The sequence below is a fragment of the Rhincodon typus genome, chromosome 14 (assembly GCF_021869965.1).
Source record: "Rhincodon typus isolate 14 chromosome 14, sRhiTyp1.1, whole genome shotgun sequence".
Taxonomy (NCBI): Eukaryota; Metazoa; Chordata; class Chondrichthyes; order Orectolobiformes; family Rhincodontidae; genus Rhincodon; species Rhincodon typus.
Genome location: NC_063345.1, coordinates 62,928,763 through 62,946,956, shown reverse-complemented (window position 1 = coordinate 62,946,956; position 18,194 = coordinate 62,928,763). Strand labels below are relative to the sequence as shown.

At 38.5% G+C, this 18,194-nt stretch overlaps 1 protein-coding gene across 13 annotated transcripts in view; it reads right to left on the bottom strand.

Moving 5' to 3' along the window:
- Positions 1 to 18,194, bottom strand: part of hdx (highly divergent homeobox) — a 92,104-nt gene that overhangs the window by 58,517 nt on the left and 15,393 nt on the right. For 9 of the 13 annotated variants that reach the window (XM_048605351.1, XM_048605353.1, XM_048605352.1 and 6 more), the window contains one exon: positions 3,181 to 3,327. The exons of 2 other annotated variants lie outside the window; for them this stretch is intronic. In XM_048605351.1, the coding sequence (XP_048461308.1) occupies positions 3,181 to 3,327 (147 nt within the window). Of the gene's footprint in view, positions 1 to 3,180; positions 3,328 to 3,715; positions 3,788 to 18,194 lie in introns of those variants that run through there. 2 more of the 13 variants (XM_048605350.1, XM_048605359.1) reach the window with 2 other exon arrangements.

The window sequence follows — 18,194 nt, the reverse complement described above, 5'->3', positions numbered from 1 at the left end:
AAGAACATGGATAATGGAGTACTACTTTCTCATTAAGTATTGTCACTTAAAATCAACAGGACAATGTCACCCAGAATTATATGATAAGTGCAAAAGCAGGATTTTGCGAAGATGCTGAGCCATAAACAGAAATCACTGGAAATCCTTAACAGGTCAATGCAGCATAGTGAATGACCTGGAATGTTGCTGTTTCTCTCTCCAAATGTTCTAATTGACCAAGTAATAGTTTCAGCAAGTTCAGGTGTTATCCAAGGTAAGTAAGGCAAGGGAGAGCAGTGGCACAGATATTGTTTTATATGTCACAGAAACACATTTGAAATTGAGCAATATACCTTTCATTTTATACAAAATAATTCCTTCATTATACTTGAAACCCTCTCATAACTCCTGTGATCTTCTATGAACTATCATAGTATGAATAAAACACAAATTTTCCTTTTGCAATCAAATTGCAGACATGTAAACTTAAAAGGAAATACTGGAAATATGCATAAATTCATGCAAAGATAAGCCATAACTGTTTGTCAGTTTCTAGAATTTGCTGATATTACTTTTGACTTCAAACACCCACTTTCTTCATTTCAAATGCACAATTTCAATATATTCAATTACCGCTTTTAGTGGAAAGATATTAATCAGAGTAAATAAATATACTTTGCTAATACCGATGGGTGAGCCCATAACCTAGTGTGCACAGATTTAAGATAATTGGAAATAGAAATTGGAGAAGTTTTTTGTTGAAAAGTGTTGTTACAATATGGAATGCATTGCATGAAAACATGCTGGAAGCAACTCAATTTGTTTTTATTATTTCACGAGATACCAGTGTTGCTGGCAAAGCCAGTATTTTATCACAGATATACAAAACAGGTGAAGTAGAACTCGAGCGTGCCCTGCCAGTCAATATGATCAAAGCTGATCTGACGGTAACCTCAAATCCATGTTGTCATCTACCCCAATAACCTTTCAAACATGTAACTGACACGAATCTATCGACCACTTCCTTAACAATATTCGAGGTCACTGCTTCCTCCACCAGCAAGAGTTTCAGACTCAACCCTGTGAAAGAAACAATTTTGCTTAATCTGTTTTAAATAGATAAAGAGTTTTAAAACAGAGATCTCACTTCTAGACAATCCTAGAAATATCTCCACACCTTGTTCATCCCTGACTACCCTTGAGAAAGCAATGGTGAGCTACATCTTTGAACTATATCTCCTTGAACCACTAAATGCGGTGAGTACCAGTGCACGCACAATGGTGTTTAAGGATTTCAGGACTTGCACCCATGATGCTGAAGGAAAGATAATACTGTTCCAAGTCAGGATGCTGTGTGGCTTGGAGGGAAACCTACAGCTGATGAGTCCTCCCAATCACCTGCTGCCTTGTCTGTCAAAGTGGTAGATGAAACAAGGTTGGAGTGCACCTTGTAGATAGTACACATTACTGTCAGCATGCACCAGTTGTGAAGGAGTGAATGTTTAAGGCGTTAGACAGGGTGCCAATCAAGCAGGTTACTTTGTTCCTGGATGGTATCAAATTCCTCAAGAGTTGCTCGAACTGCATCCATTCAGGCAAGTAGAAAACATTCCATCACACTCCTGACTTGGAAGTCAGGCTTTGGACAGACAGGAAGTGAGTTATTTGTTGCAGAAGTCCTGGTCTCTGACCTGCTCTTGTTGTCACAGTATTTAGATGCTTATTCTAATTCAGTTTCTGGTCAATTTTAACTCCCTTGTGAGACACCAGTGTTACTTTTAGCTTAATCAGTCACTTTCAAAAGTGAACATGTTTGAATGAAGAAATCATGAATATAAGCTACGAGAATGGAAAAAAGAAGTGAGTGAGGTTCCAGTTTGATCTTCTGAAGAATCAGCATAGACAAGTTGTTCTATTAGGCCAAAATTTGCAAAACATTTCCTGAGGATTCTTTTATGTATGTTACACCACTTATACACTTGTTTGTTCTTTAAAGAATAAACATTAAGTCACATTATCTTTATTGATCAACTGATCTATTTTATTCACGTGACAACTGCAATTTTAGTTATTTGATTATCCTAGGCAGAATCTTCCCCATTCTGTAATAGCTGGCCCTTTTTTTTTGCTTCATCATTGTGCATTATCGTGAGAAAAGTTAAACTGATGTTTGCTCACAATAGAAGTATTGGGCTAAGCATCGGCTCGATACCCACTGCCTTGTGCAATTTAGTTCTGTCGTTGCTTTAATACCTTAAAACTGTAGCTTTTGTTAAGCTCACTCAGTTCACTACATGTCAGATTCATTGTTCAGGAGCAGCAGTGAACAGACAAATAATCTTTACGTATTTTGCACAAGTGCATTTGTAAATATCATTGAACAGAAGAAATATGGCTTTCGACCCCATTAGTTTACATTCAAAATCTAATGCACCATAGCACAATTTTGATAAGTTAACTATTTCCCAACATTTGCCAATGGTGGTAACACAATGGAACCATTCCCAAAAACTATTTAACCAGAGAAACCCTCTTGGCAACACATTGAAAATAGCTAAAGGTTGGCTCCCTAAATATTCTTAGATTGAAATAATTTAATTTCAATTCTAGCTCTGCAGAAAAAAATAAAGACTTTGGGCTAAACACTTCCAAAGGAATCAAAAGCTTCCAGATCCTACCTAACTGCTTATTAAAAATACAGAACAGCAAGGATGGCTAAATATAAAATGGTAAATTCAGGTCCCCAAGCCTTGCATATACAACAGAAAGCAAAACTCTAGAAAACAAATGACAGCACACAATATATTTTTCGGAATATGTTTTACATACAAACACCCGAGGGTTAATTTGATGTCACATTTTAAAAGACCCTCCTCCTTTCCCTGCCAACTGCTAACAAATGGTACCATGTGTGAACATTTTGATAGAAGACTTTTAGCAGTTCTGAACACAAATTATATATACAGTTTTAATCATAAAGCATTCAAAGATCTGTTGCAATTTGGCCATTTTAGCAGTTATAACACAAGATTTGATGTCTTGCGTTCAGGAGGCTTGGTCTGGAACAGGTGTCTTGTCTAAGTTAAATGTCTTGCAGAGTGCAGTGTGATAATGGATACTGCCCCCTTATTTAATACCACTGGGATCCAATATAAACCCAACATTTCCAATACGTTTGCGGAAAAATATTATACTACTTACCCTGACTACATTAAAATCTAACCCCGTTTCACGTGCACACTGTATTATTAATCCAAAGCAATTTTTACTTTGATTTGTCATTCCACTGTCATAATAACGCTGTAACACTCGTTGCTGTTCCTCTGTGAATATAGAACGCAGATTCATCTATAAAAGAAAGTATAGTGCTTTTTGTTACCACAAAGTTGAAATGTGTAAAAAAAAAAAGACAAACACCGTTTTTTTAAAAAATAGTTATTTCAAAATACACAAGTAAACAACAGATGCTATGGCAACATCGAGTATAAAACTTGACATATTAATTCCAGGCTAGGTCAAGCTGTTCATAGCACATCATTATGCTTTGTACACAAGCTGAACTTGCAAACTTGCTATTCAAATAAAACTGCCAAAACCAAGAAGTTCTGTCTGGTTAATTATCAACCAGAGGGCTTAATTTCAATTTTTTGGTCCCCTCATTAAGGAACCTGCTTTTAAGTGCTGGCACCAAGAGGTATTGCCCTCAATTTCCATAGGATTGTTCAATTTAAATTACCAAAAGATTGGTACATTTATGCATCCAAAAATCTGCACGAAGTAAGAATTCCTGCAATCCAACGTTTAACACTGGAAAAGGAGACTGTGACCATCCACCTTTTGAACTCAGCAGGATTAGATGAAGGAAGATGCTGCGTAGAAACAACTATATACAAACATAAAATGGAGACAGGAATGATTACAGGAAATTAATCAATTTGTATGTTTTATCAGCAACTGGCTCTATTAATAGAAGCTAGTTGCCTAGCGACTTGCCATAATTCAGTAGTGTTGGGATACAAGAGAAAATTACTTTAGCAAATGCAAAGTACTGCAAATGCTGAAATGAAAACAAAACGTAATACACTCAGCAGGCCAGTCAGAATCTGTGGAGAGAACAGATGAATAAAACCTCCTGAAAAAGGATCAGCATCTAAAATATTAACTTCCCTACTCTCTCAACATATGCTGACTATTATGCTAAGTAACTTCAGTACATTCTAAAGATTGAACAGTAAATATATGAAACAAGCTGAAAATATTGCTATTTTTCTAATGCTGAGGAGCATTCTAATATTCTGTACATTGTGATGATTTGTATATTGGGTCAAATTATCATATAAACTTTTGTTTTGTCAAAAAGATTCTCGTTGAATGGTAGAAGCGGTCAGAGACTTAAGCGATACAGAAAAAGCTTCCCAAATGGCTCAGGAATTGAGATTACTCGAAGTGGACACCAAATTTCAGTGGCTAGAGCTTTCCACAACCTGAACTTAGATTCCATCCTCTTATCACCCATTCAAAGATCTGAACAGCTCAATCTGCTTATTTCAGAAAGATGGCAAATATGGTAACTTCTAGTTACCTTTCCACATCCATTGAAAAAAAGTGCCTTTATCTTCTGCCCTGTGGTCATGAAAGGCTTCACAAAGCACTTTATAGCTAATTACGTACTTTTTGAAAAGTACTCACATATAGGAAATATGACAGTTAATTTGTACACAGCAAAATCCCACATACAATGTGATAATGGCCAAATACTTTGCTTTATTTGACAGAGATAAACAGGAATTAGAACACAAAATAAATCCGCTGCATTTCTTTAAAATAGCACAGGGGGATCTTTTCCATCAATATTAGAGGGCAGACAGGGCTTCAGTTTATCATCTCATTCAAAAAGCAGGACTTCATACAGTGCAACACTCCTTCAACACTGTATTAGCATTGCAGCTTTGATTTTTGTGCTCAGAACTGGGATGATGTGCAGGTACTGTGGGTTCAAGTGATACACAAAGTGTTTAGTGTTAGTTGTGTTTGCTATTTAGTCCTTTGCAGTCAAGAGATCACAACATCAAGACGGGATTGTAAACGTTTATGTCTAAGAGCTTATAAGAACATAATAAGAACATAAGAACTAGGAGCTGGAGGTAGGCCATCCGGACCCTCAAGCCTGCCCTGCCATTCAATAAGATCATGGCTGATCTTTTTGAGACTCAGCTCCACTTAACCGCCCACACACCATAACCCTTAATTCCTTTACTATTCAAAAATTTACCTAACCTTGCCCTAAACACATTCAGTGAGGTAGCTTCAACCGCTTCACTGGACAGGGAATTCCACAGATTCACAACCCTTTGGGTGAAGAAGTTCCTCCTGACCTCAGTCCTACATCTGCTTCCCTTTATTTTGAGGCGATGCCCCCTAGTCCTAGTTTCACCTGCTAATGGAAACAACCTCCCTACCTCCAACTCATCTATTCCCTTCATAATCTTATATGTTTCTATAAGATCTCCCTTCATTCTTCTGAATTCCAATGAGTATAATCCCAGCCTACTCAGTCTCTCCTCATAATCCAACCCTCTCAACTCTGGAATCAACCGAATGAATCTCCTCTGCACCCCCTCCAGTGCTAGTTTATCCCTTCTCAAGGAAGGAGACCAAAACTGCACACAGTACTCCAGGTGTGGCCTCACCAGGACTCTATACAGCTGCAGCATAGCCTCCCTGTATTTAAACTCCATCCCGCGAGCAATGGCAGACAAAATTCCATTTGCCTTTTTAATTACCTGCTGCACCTGCAATCCTACTTTTAGTGATTCATGCACAAGGACACCCAAGTCCCTCTGCACAGCAGCGTGCTGCAATTTTTTACCATTTAAAACATAGTCCATTTTGCTGTTATTCCTACCAAAATGGATGACCTTACACGTATCAACATTGTACTCCATCTGCCAGACCTTTGCCCACTCACTTAGATGATCTAGATCCCTCTGTAGACTTTCAGTGTCTTCTGCACACTTTGCTCTACCACTCATCTTAGTGTCATCTGCAAATTTTGACACAGTACACTTAGTCCCCAACTCCAAATCATCTATGTAAATTGTAAACAATTGCGGTCCCAACACTGATCCCTGAGGCACACCACTAGCCACTGACCGCCAACCAGAAAAACACCCATTTACCCCTACTCTTTGCTTTCTACGAGTCAACCAATCCTCTATCCATGCCAATATATTACCTGAAATACCGTGCAACTTTATCTTATGTAGCAGCCTTTGGTGTGGCACCTTGTCAAATGTCTTCTGGAAATCCAGATACACTACATCCACAGGTTCCCCATTGTCCACCATGCAAGTAATGTCCTCAGAGAATTCCACCAAATTAGTTAAACATGACCTACCCTTCATGAACCCATGCTGGGTGTTCCCAATGGGAGAATTTGTATCCAGATGTCTTGCTGTTTCTTCCTTAATGATAGATTCATGCATTTTCCCCACTACCGAAGTTAATCTAATTGGCCCATAGTGACCTGCTTTTTGTCTACTTCCTTTTTTACACAATGGTGTCACATTGGCTGTTTTCCAATCTGTGGGAACCACCCCAGAGTCCAGAGAGGAAGAAGTCTAGGGATGACTGGAGGATAGTAAAATCAGAGAATTGGGGTGAGCCGTGTATGCAGACAGTAATCATGGATGATGAGAACTGTAGATACTGATGAGGAGTTAATTATTACAGAAACTAATGGAAGAAAGAATGAAGGATGGTTTTGTTTGTATATGGATGGGACTTGATGACAGAGGCAAATAAAAACTTTTGAGGAGAAGCAAGGGAGGGAATCGAGGCAAGCTGCCCCTAAAATGTCAGAAAGTAGGGGGAAAGTCTTGATGTTGCTAAATTCAGCTCTGGTCTTAAAAACAACATTTTTACCTCAAGTATTTTTACTGTTCGGCATTCTTTGCAATGGTGGCATCACAGTTAACCATTTATTTCTGACACCATTCCCCTTCTACCTAAAGCCATTTTGTAATGATCCTTACCTCTTGGCTCCTTCAGCCTAAGCTTAGTGTGCAGAAAAAAATGGTAACATGAAGAAAATCAAGCACATTGCTTTTAAATTAGGTTTAACCAAAATAAACTCACCAAACGTCCATTTCAAAGGAAACAAATGTAACTTGAACAAGTCATAACTGATAGCACATAAAAGAAAGGCACTGTTAATTAATGCACAAGTTTATCACATTTACACGTCCATCCACTGCAAAACACTCAAGACTTTCCAAAGTTCAACGCTGATTGGCTCTCTCTGCGTAGCACTATAACACTCGTAACATGCCAGATTCAGTCCTTGAATCCTTGGTCTACGTTAGTCAGACCAGCCAGACTGCCAGTTTTCAACACTACTCCCAAACAAAAACATCAGTGTATGACTGTTGTTTTGGTTTCTGAATGATACCCACTAACGCCTACTTGAAGTGTACATTTGGATACCAACTAAAAAATGGGAAAGGGGTGTAAATGTAATCCTTTCAATTTGATACCACTTCGACACGTATATTCCTTCACAAAATGATATTTGGACAAGAGACAAGAATTTACTTGCTTGCTGTGTATTTAATAAACAAATCAGTAAATTATTGGTTTTACTGTCATTGAGGAGACTGAATTTGATGCTTTGCATGAATTAATGCTTCACAGCTACTATTATGGATCAATCGCTTGTGAATGCCAAAATAATAATGGGAAAAGAGTTTTGTTTTTAACATATTTTTACGTCTGGACCTAACTAAGTGACAGAATTGTTCTGTTGCTTCTGTTTCTTAATGTATGCACACTTAAGATTTGTGAGGCGAATTTATTATAAAAAAGTTGACAATGTTTTAGACACCTTGACACTTTAGATGAAGGGATTATCTGGTTATTTAAAATTGAACTTGTAACTCTCAAGGAAGCCACAAAACTATCTACCAACCTATCTTGAACAGGCTGATCTCAAAATAATATCCTCAAAGATCAAGGGACACAATTACTCAATTAAGCTAAAAATTATCCTTACCAGTTCAAAGACAGAACTGGCAGGGGTTGTATCCCAACAAGAGATCTCTCATATGCTGAATTCGAGAAAGAGTAAGACAAATTCTGGCTGCCTCCTAATCATCCTAAAGAAGAGGATGTCCATACTAATTAACAGCCTGGTGGCAAACATCTCCAAAAAGTGGACAAACACTTTACCCTCATCAAAAGGTTAAACAGAAAGACATCTAATAATGATGCTTAATGTCTATAAATAACTATTTTTGCAATGCAGTGATAGTATTCCTACTTTGGGCCAGAAGGTCCAGGTTCAAGGCCTATCTGCCACAGTTTCGTCAAAATACACTTCCTTCCTATCCAAAGACGGCATACATGTTTAACAGGAGCCTTCAAAAGTCCGTAGTAACCAGGGTTAGATGTGAAATGACAAAGAACAAAGACATCACATCGCTATTTGCAGCAAAATGGAGGAGGGCACATCATTTCAAACGCACATCATACAAGCTCTACCAATTGTTGTCACACCATAGTAAGATGGAAGGGTTGCAGTTAAAAGAAATTCTCCTACATTCAGCCTTTATGAGTTTTGAGACCATACAGATCATGACTGTATCAAATGGAAATATATGAAGTAGAAGCAAAAGACCACCATTCAGCCACTCTTGCCTGCTCTGCCATTCAACAAGATCATGGCTGATCAGTTTGTATCAGATTCCACATTCCTATCCACCCGATAACATTTAACTTCCTTTGTCTAAATACAAACAAACAATCTACCTACCTGTCTTAAAAATACTTATGAACACCATCTCTGCCACATTCTGAAGAGCAGAGTTCCAAATTCTCACAACCTTCAGAGAAAAGAAAATTCTTTTCAACTGCGACAAAACAGCAAATCCTAATTTTAAAGTGACCCCTATTTACGGATTGACCCACGAATAATAACATTCTTTACTCATGTACCTTGTGATACCATTCAGAATCTGGCAAACTTCAAATCAAGGTCACCTTTCACTCTTCTAAGTTCCAGTAGAAACAAGTCCAGCCTAACCTATCTCCATCAGGATACACAAACACCAGCTAGCAGCAAAACAAAATGGCAAACTTCCCCTCATCTTAGTGCACTCAGACAATGAAGGCCATCAATGGGCTTTGGGACAATGGGACCATCTTGGCTCAAGCCAACCATAGACATGCCTGGTTCTCAACCCTTAATGCAATCAACAAGCATGTGGAATTAGACCCCATATACAAACCCATGCATAGAAGAACTGGAAATGACACAACCTTACTTAACGAACCGGATTATATAAATTCCAAGCAGAGTAGAACAACATTGCTTCATCTGACGCCACACTGATTATGTTATCTAGCATAGTGACAAAACTTCTGTACAATAACCAGCCAGCTTGGCGAGCAAGCCAACAACCTCAATCTATCTCCATAAAACAATCCACATCGATATCAAAAATGCCACGAGAACACTTAAATCCCTCTAAACCTCAGATTTATGCAGTCATTCTCCATTCAATTAACACTACACTTTTTCATTCTTCCTGCTGAATTGAACAACCTCATATTTTTCAGTGTCATACGCTACCTGCCAGATTTCTTGCCCAATCACGCTCTGTATCTGCAACGTCCCAGATCTTCTTCACAGCATGCTTTCCTTGATATGTTAGTGTGTTTGCAAATTTAGGTAACATGCCTTTGCTCCCCTCATCTATGTCATTGATGTAAATTGTACAAAGTAGAGGCCCCAGCACCAACACCAACACCAACACCTGCAGGAACTTCACTTGTTACTCCTGCCAAACAAATGAAAATCCATTTGTGCACACTGTCAGCTAATCTTCTATCCATGCTTAAATGTTACCATGAGCTTTTATTACACAATAAATTTTGACATCGCACCTCATCAAATATGTGTGGAAATCCAAGCACTGACTGCAAATGGGTTCCGTTCTGGAGTCCATTTGCAAGTTGATTTGTATGCAAAGCAGAACACAATGCAGACAACGTAAAGCAGCCATAAGTACAGGAAATGTTCATATATCAAGTCTTTAAAATTACATCTCTGTACGTGATTGCATCCATAAGTATGAGCGCTCTTAATTTAGTGACCCCTTGTACAGTATATCTACAGGCTTGCTTTTATCCACAATGCAAGCTCCTCCTTCAAAGGATGCCAATAAATTGGTTAAGCACGATTTCCATTTCGTGACATCATGATGACTGTTCCCAACTACCTTGTGTTTTTCTAAGTGCACTGTTATCATCTGTCACTATTGATTCCAACTCCCTCCAATGACAGATGTCAAGCTAAGAGAATTACAGTTTTCTTTCTGCCTCCCTCCCTTCTTGAACACAGGGGTAACATTTGCTACTTACCAGTCTGATGGAACTTTTCATGAATCTGGGAAATTTTGGGAAATTAATACCAACACCTCGATTAGCACAAGCATCCCTCCATCCATCCTATCTTCTGCATAAAAACCAACACTTTCCTAGCTACTATCAGTTCCAAGGAAGGGTCACCAGACCTGAAACGTTAACTCTGATTTTTCTTCACAGATGCTGCCAGACCTGCTGAGCTTCCCCAGCAATTTCTACATTTGTTTCTGATTTACAGCATCTGCAATTCTTTCAGTTTTTATCCTATTTTAAGACCCGACTTTGAAGTCCATTGAGATCTGGAGACTTGTCATCCTGCAGCTCCTTCTATTCCTCAATTTTTGTTTTTAAAAACATCTTCCGTAGCAAAGACGGACGCAAAACTTTTGTGCATCTCTTTATTATTACCTTATTATCTACTATTAACTCACTATTCCCATTCGCCAATTTCTAACGCTCACTTCATATATTCTTATGCTTCTCAAATAACTGCAGAAACTCTTGCTCTCTATTTCTACATTCCTCGCTAGCTTATTCTGGTCATATTCTAAATTCTGTCACCGCATTAACTTTCTCACTGCTTTCTGCCGTTCTTGATATTCTGACCAATCATCTGGCCTTCTACTCATTTTTGCACAATTACAGGTTACACAGCTTTTTCCTTAATTTTGATGCATTCTCTAACTTTTTTAGTCAGTCATGATGGTAGTCCTCCTTTAGAATTTCTCTTTATTGCAGAAATATACTTATTCTGATATTCTGAAATATGCCCTTAAATGGATGCCAATGTATCTCTATTTATACATCCCGAGACTGTATTCCAGTTCATTACAGCTAGCTCAGCTTTCATGTTGACATAGTTGTCCCTATTTAGGATAAGAATATTCATCTTAAACCCAACCTTCTCCCTTTCCAAAAGGGTGTAAAATTCAATTGTAATGCCGTCACTGTTACCTAGGGATGCCTCTTCTATGAACTGATGTCAGGTATATCCTCTATAGTGAAGACTGATGTAACATTTTAATTCATTTCCCATTTCCTTATTTTCCAGTAATTCTCCAGTCTTAGAGGATCAATGCTCACTTTAAAAACTTTTCTTTAAACATTTAGCGAAATTCTTAAAATTGGTTATTATATTTCTGAATAACTTTCTCTCAGACTCTAATTTTTCCCTTTATTAATATTTTAGGCATTTTTTACTTTTTTTTATATTCTGTCCCATTTCTTGACTTGTCACCCATGCTTGCACAATATGTTATGATCTTTAACATCTCTAATTTTCCATGGATGGTGGGTCTGTTCCTTGTAATTTTTCTTACTTGTTGGAACTTAGCCATTCTGCATCAGCACTTCAACCTTATCTGGAACAGGTAGAGATAGGTGGCGCTGGCATACCGTGGACAAATATTAAAAAAATCTTTTCACCGCTTGTGGACAATACTCACTTTACCTACCAAATACTTGCTGATCTTTCATGCTTATTGAACTCCTTTGAAGTTGGTATTATCCCATTGAGGTTCTCCAAATTTGAATTGGGGCTCCTTCCTACTGTCATCAACTTCATATTGCCTGTTTACTATCACGTTTCTACATATCTTTCTTTTAATCTAAGTAGTCTCACATAACTTGTGTTCTCCCTGTTCCCATTCACATGTGTATCTGGGCTCCTGCTCCAGACTCAAGTCCACTCAAACCTACTTTCACTTTTGCTCTTTTCTTGAACTTCTTTTCCCTTTACCTCTCTTGGATTTTCTTTTATCATACGTCTCTGTTCACTTTGCCAATTTTAAGATCTCTGTCCTCTCAATTACGCATCACAACTCTTCAGCACTCCTCTACCTTCTGCTTCTCTTGAACTCTGTTGTTAACTTATCAGACCACTTAACTAAAATCCAGTAATGAAGGAGCAGAAATACTTCCAATTCAATACTGATAATATTGAAGCAGGTTTATTCCATCTGCACTGAAAACTCAATTCCCCAACTAGCAATTTCATCCCTCTCTTGGCAGTAGTCGGAGATCAAGGTATTCTGTTCCCACCTTGGTGTCACATCTGATCCCAAGATAGGCTTCTGACCTCATACTATCAAGACTGCCAATTTCCACATACGTAATGCGATTCACTGTGCCCTTATTTTTGCTGCTAAACCCTTAATCGATGTCTTTGTTGTCTTGATACTCATCCATCCTAATGCACTCCAGGTTTGTTTCCCACACCACCCCTCATGAACTCGAGGTCTTTCAAAGATTTGCTGCTTGTGTTAACTCACAGCAAATTATTCTTGAGCTCACTGACTTACTGACTCCCAGTCAGCACCATCTTGATGTTAAAATTCTCACCCCTGCTTTCAAATCACTCCACTGTCTTGTCCTCCCCATCTCAGTAATCACCTACAACATCGCAATACTCAGATATTGGCGCTCCTCTCATTTTGGCCTTTGATGTTTGTCCAATCATAACTGCCTCACCACTGGTGGCTGTGACTTCAGTCACACACATCCCAATCTCCGAAACTCCCTGCCTGAATCTTTCCTCCTCTCTACCTCACTTTCCCCACCTTTATGTTACTACTTAAAACTTACTGCTTTAACCAAGCTTTTAGTCATCTAACCTGCTATCTCTATATGTAGCTCTGCATCATTGTAGGCTTTATAATTCTTTTGTGAAAAACCTCAGAAAGCTTCATTACATTCAAGGCTGTTGAAAGGACATTTCACCTATTCAGAAAGTTTACGGCTAGGACAAATTTTATATATAAAACTGTTTCCCATTTAAAACGGAGATGAGGATTAATTTCTTCTCTCAGAAGGCTTAGAATCTGTGGAACTCACTTCCTCAATGTGGCAGTGGCAGAGTCTTGAACATTTTTAAGGCTGAGTTTGATAGACCCTTGACCAACTGGAGTCAAAAAGGTAGACTTAGGCAGAAAAGGGGAGTTGAGGATACAATCAGATTAGGCATGACCTTTTTAAATAGCAGAGAAAGCTCAAGGGCTAAATGGCTAACCCCTGTTCTTAATTCATATGGCCATATATATGAAGGCAAGGCATTAAATAAATGTAAGTAACGGCTGTTTCTTTTAGCACCTCGAGTTTTCTCAAGTAACAAAGTCCGCCATTACCACTTGCATCTAGGAAAAAAAGCAGGTAACAATCTTGCTCAAATTTGAAACTGACTGACCAGTGCATTTGAGCAGCAGACACACAAATAGGTTTGCTACTCATATCCAAGTCTGCTCAGCACAAACGGTGAGAACATGGGAACCGGAGTAGGCCATTCAACCTTTCAAGCCTGCACAAGCATTCAATGAGATCATGGCTGATCTGCAGCCTAACTCCATATAACGGCTTTTGGCCCATATCCTTTAATACCTTTACTTAACAAAAAAATTATCGATCTCAGACTTAAAATTAACAACTGATCCAGTGTCCACTGACGTTTGCGGAAGACAGTTCCAAACATCAACCACCCTTTGCATACAGAAGTGCTTCCTAACATGTCTTCTGAAGAGTCTGGCTCTAATACTGAGGTTATGCCCCCGAGTTCCTGAACCCTCAACCAGTGGAAATAGTTTATCTTCATCTACTCTGTCTTTTCCTGTCAATACCTTGACAACTTCAATCAGATCATCCCTTAACCTTTCAAATTCTAGGGAAGACAGGCCCAATTTGTGTAATCTCTCCGAATAACAATCCCTGAACTTCAGTTATCATTAGTACTCCCTTCAAAGGCCATATACCCTTCCTAAGGTGTGCTGTCCAGATCTGCTCACAGTACACCAAGTGGGATCCAATCAGGGTTTTGAGTAACTGCAGCATAATTTCTGCATCCTTGTAGTCCAGTCCTCTAGAAAAAAGGCCAGCATCCATTGGATTTCTTGATTATTTTTGCACCTGTTTGTCACACTTTAAAGATTGATGCACTTGAATCCCCCAAGTCTCTTTAGACATCCACTATATTTAAGTTATTACCACCTAGAAAGTAGCCTGACCTATTTTTTTGATTCAAAATGGATAACTCCACATGCACCTCACACTGAACTCCATTTGCCATAGTTTTGCCCATTTATTTAGTCTATCAATGTCCCATAGTTATTTTATGCTATCACCGACATGGTCTACAATGTCGTCTGCCTTTTAGTGGCAGCACAGTGAAATTCCATGTTGTATATTCCCTACAGTTATCATGTGTCACAATTTAGAACAATTCTGCTGAACAATATAATACAGCGAAACATGGAACTGTTTAGCTTGTCCACTGTTTCTCACCTCTCCATCTTTCAAATAATTTCCTTCGAGTTCCATTTTTAATACAATCAATTTTGAGACTCAGCATTTCTCATTGAATGGATACAAGAATTTGCATTTTAAAAGGTATTTCTATCCTTATCAATAGCACGATCTTGAAGTTTCATCTTAATATACAATACCTTTGCAACTAAGAAAAGCAAAGAAAATTACCTAAGCTTAAGATGTTATAGAGGAGGCCATTTGTTAGTTGAGGTAGCACTGGCTCTCTGCAACAAATCAGCTAATTCCACTAAATCACCATATCCTTCCCCTCCCATCCACCATGAGCTCTGCATTTCTTTTCTCCCTTCATGTACGAATCTAATTCTATTTTGAAAGCCATGATTGTACCTCCTCCAATACCTTTCCAAGGCAACACATTCCAGATTACTCACTCACTGTGTAAAAGTAATCAAGCTGTGAGTAATTTATAAATATTGGATGACGTGGAAAATACTGAATACCAAATGCATTACGCCCTTTAACAGACAGTCCTATCTACTCTTATTTGTAGAATGCACATCTCAAACTACCTAACCATCCCCATCACGTACTGTTAAATTTAACCACTTCACCTCATGTTACTTTGTTTCCTTGAGACCATGTAGTTTCATGTCACAGCATCAATGCAAGATTAAGATCTACTATTATCAATCCAGTTATTGTAAATTGGATAGACAAAAGTCAAAGTCAGAATCTGTAGCTGAAACGGAGAAAGTCCAATGAAGGTTCGCCAGACTGATTCAAGGGATGGCAGGTCTGACATATGAAGAAAGACTGGATCAAATGGGCTTGTAACCATTGAAATTTAGAAGAATGAGGGGGATCTCATCGAAATATATAAAATCCTGATGGCATCCGAAGAGCAGGAAGGTTGACATTTTGGGTCAGGACCCTTCTTTATTTCTGAAGAAGGGCCCCGACCCGAAACGTCAACTTTCCTGCTCCTCTGATGCTGCCTGGCCTGCTGTGCTCCTCCTGCTCCACACTTATCTCTGTCTCTAGCATCGGCAGTTCTTACTATCTCTAAAATCCTGACGGGGCTGGACAGGCTAGGCCAGATGCAAAAAGAATGTTCTTGAGGCTGGGGAAGTCTAGAACTAGGGGTCACAGTCTAAGAATAAGGGGTAAACCATTTAGGACTGAGATGAGGAAGAATTTCTTCACTCAGAGTTGTGAACCTGTGGAATTCTCTCCCACAAGAAGCTGTTGTAGCCATTTCATTAGATATATTCAAGAGGGAGCCAAACGTGGCCCTTGTGGCTAAAGGGATCAAGGGGAATGGAAAGAAAGCAGGAATGGGAAACTGAGATTACATAATCAGCCATGATTATACTGAATGATGGTGCAGGCTCGAAGGGCCAACTGGCCTATTCCAGCACCCATTTTCTATGCTTCTATAGCAAAAAATGGAATTTAGCTGTGCTTCTCCTACTATCAAAACAAATTAACTCACTTATGTCATTTATCCACCATTTCTGTTCAAAACTCAACAACTAAAGTGATGGAGAAACTCAGCAGGTCTGGCAGCATTGAGGAAGAGAGAAACACATTAGCTGTTTCAAGTCCAATAGAGTTCTTTGGAACAGAGATCCACATTCAGCATCACACACCACCACATACACACTTTCAATTACTCTCTCCATCACCACTGGTTCACACCATCTCAAAGACATCATAGTCCTTAGTTCCATTTCATTCTTCATCAGAGTCAACACTTTAACAAAAACCTGTCTCTTCCTTCAAGATGTTAAGACTGCAAACTCCAAAAATTCTCTGGTACTGATGCACCTCTGGTTTCCTCCTCCCCTCCAATTCCATCCCTTCGTCTAAAGCCACTCCTTGCTGTGTATTCACCATATGCTCCAAATTTCCCCTCTAATGCTAAATGATCTGTGCTCAGCTAAGGACTTAATATTGACCCTTTATGCTTCATTGCAATGAATTTCAGGCAGGACATTACATTGAATTCGTGTTCTGTCATCTTTGCCCCAGTGCCCACTTATTTGGATTCTATTTCTGGGGAGGCAATAATGACAATGTCACTGGACTGGTCCTCCAGCGCTCCAAGTTAGCAGCCTGGGTACATGGTTTTGAATCCGAACACTTGAGACAGTGAAATGCAAATCCAATGAAAATCAGAAATAAAAAGTTAGCCTCATGTCAACCATGTAATCACTGTAGCTTGTTATAAAGAACAATGTGGTTCATTAATACCCCTTGGAGGGTAAAAAATCTGCCATTCTTACCTCATCTGGATGGGCTCATTCTACATGTAACCCCAGACCCACAGCAATATGGCTGACTCTTAACTGTCCCCTGGGTAATTAGGGATGGGCAATAATTGCTGGCCTAGCCAGCAACACCCACATCCTGAGAACAAAATAAAAACTTGCCTCTGATCGGCATTTGGAAACAAAAAGTATGTTGGGAAGAGTGGGCGTACCGGACTTGAAATGCTAACACTGTTCTCTCTCCATAGATGCTGCCAGATCTGAGATTCTCCAATGCTTTGTTTTAAGTTTAGATTTCCAGCATATTCAGCATTTTGTTTTTATTCAACAATAACTAGACCAGGTAACAAATGATGTTTGAGATGACTATGATCTCATTTGTTTTGGATTCAAATACATTCAAACAACCCTACACATATTGGCTTGAAACATTTTAAAGTAGCTTAAAGATATATTACTGCTAGGAGTAGGCACTATAACAGAGGTCATAAGTAAACTGGATTTGTAAGCCAGCAAAACAGTGGGTTCAAATAATTTCAAAATAGAAGAAGTGTAAAATTTTGAAATTATTTTCCATTTTCTAAATCAATCCAACTGGAAAATTTTACATTATGAAACACTCACCAATAAAATATTCAAACATGTAATTGTGTCACGGTTATTAAAACTAGAAAAGATATTTAAATTAAAAACTATGCACCCATTAGTCTTGCATTTATTTTTTTCTTTTGCTGTACGTGCTCTCGAAAACACAAAGCTAAATAATTGCTCACTCCTGTTGTGTAATAACAAATATAAGAGGACAGCTTTTGCTTACATAACTATTCTTCTATAGAAATATTCAGAATATTTTTTTAAAGTAGGCTGATTATTACTTCTCACTGAAAAAGTCTAATCAAACATACAAGAAAATATAGCAGTTATTACACTTTTGACAAGGTCATATAAATGTCAATAGGAATGACCAGGTAAACTGCTATGATGGTTTAGTTGACGGAAGAATGTTTGACTGGAAACCAGAAACACATTCACCCCTTCTCATAGAAGTGGTATGTAATCCTTCACATCCAACCAAGGGGCTGATAGTTTAATGAGCTATCTGTGTTTGCTGACATCCCTGTTTCATTAAGATGAATAACAAATTAATAACAATTCAAGCCAGCAATCCAGAGAACCCGATTGTGAAATACTCAAATGTAGCATCAATGTTGAAGTCACTGAAGGTTCTGACTGCAGAACCTGTATTTTCAGTTGTGATGTTTCTATCTG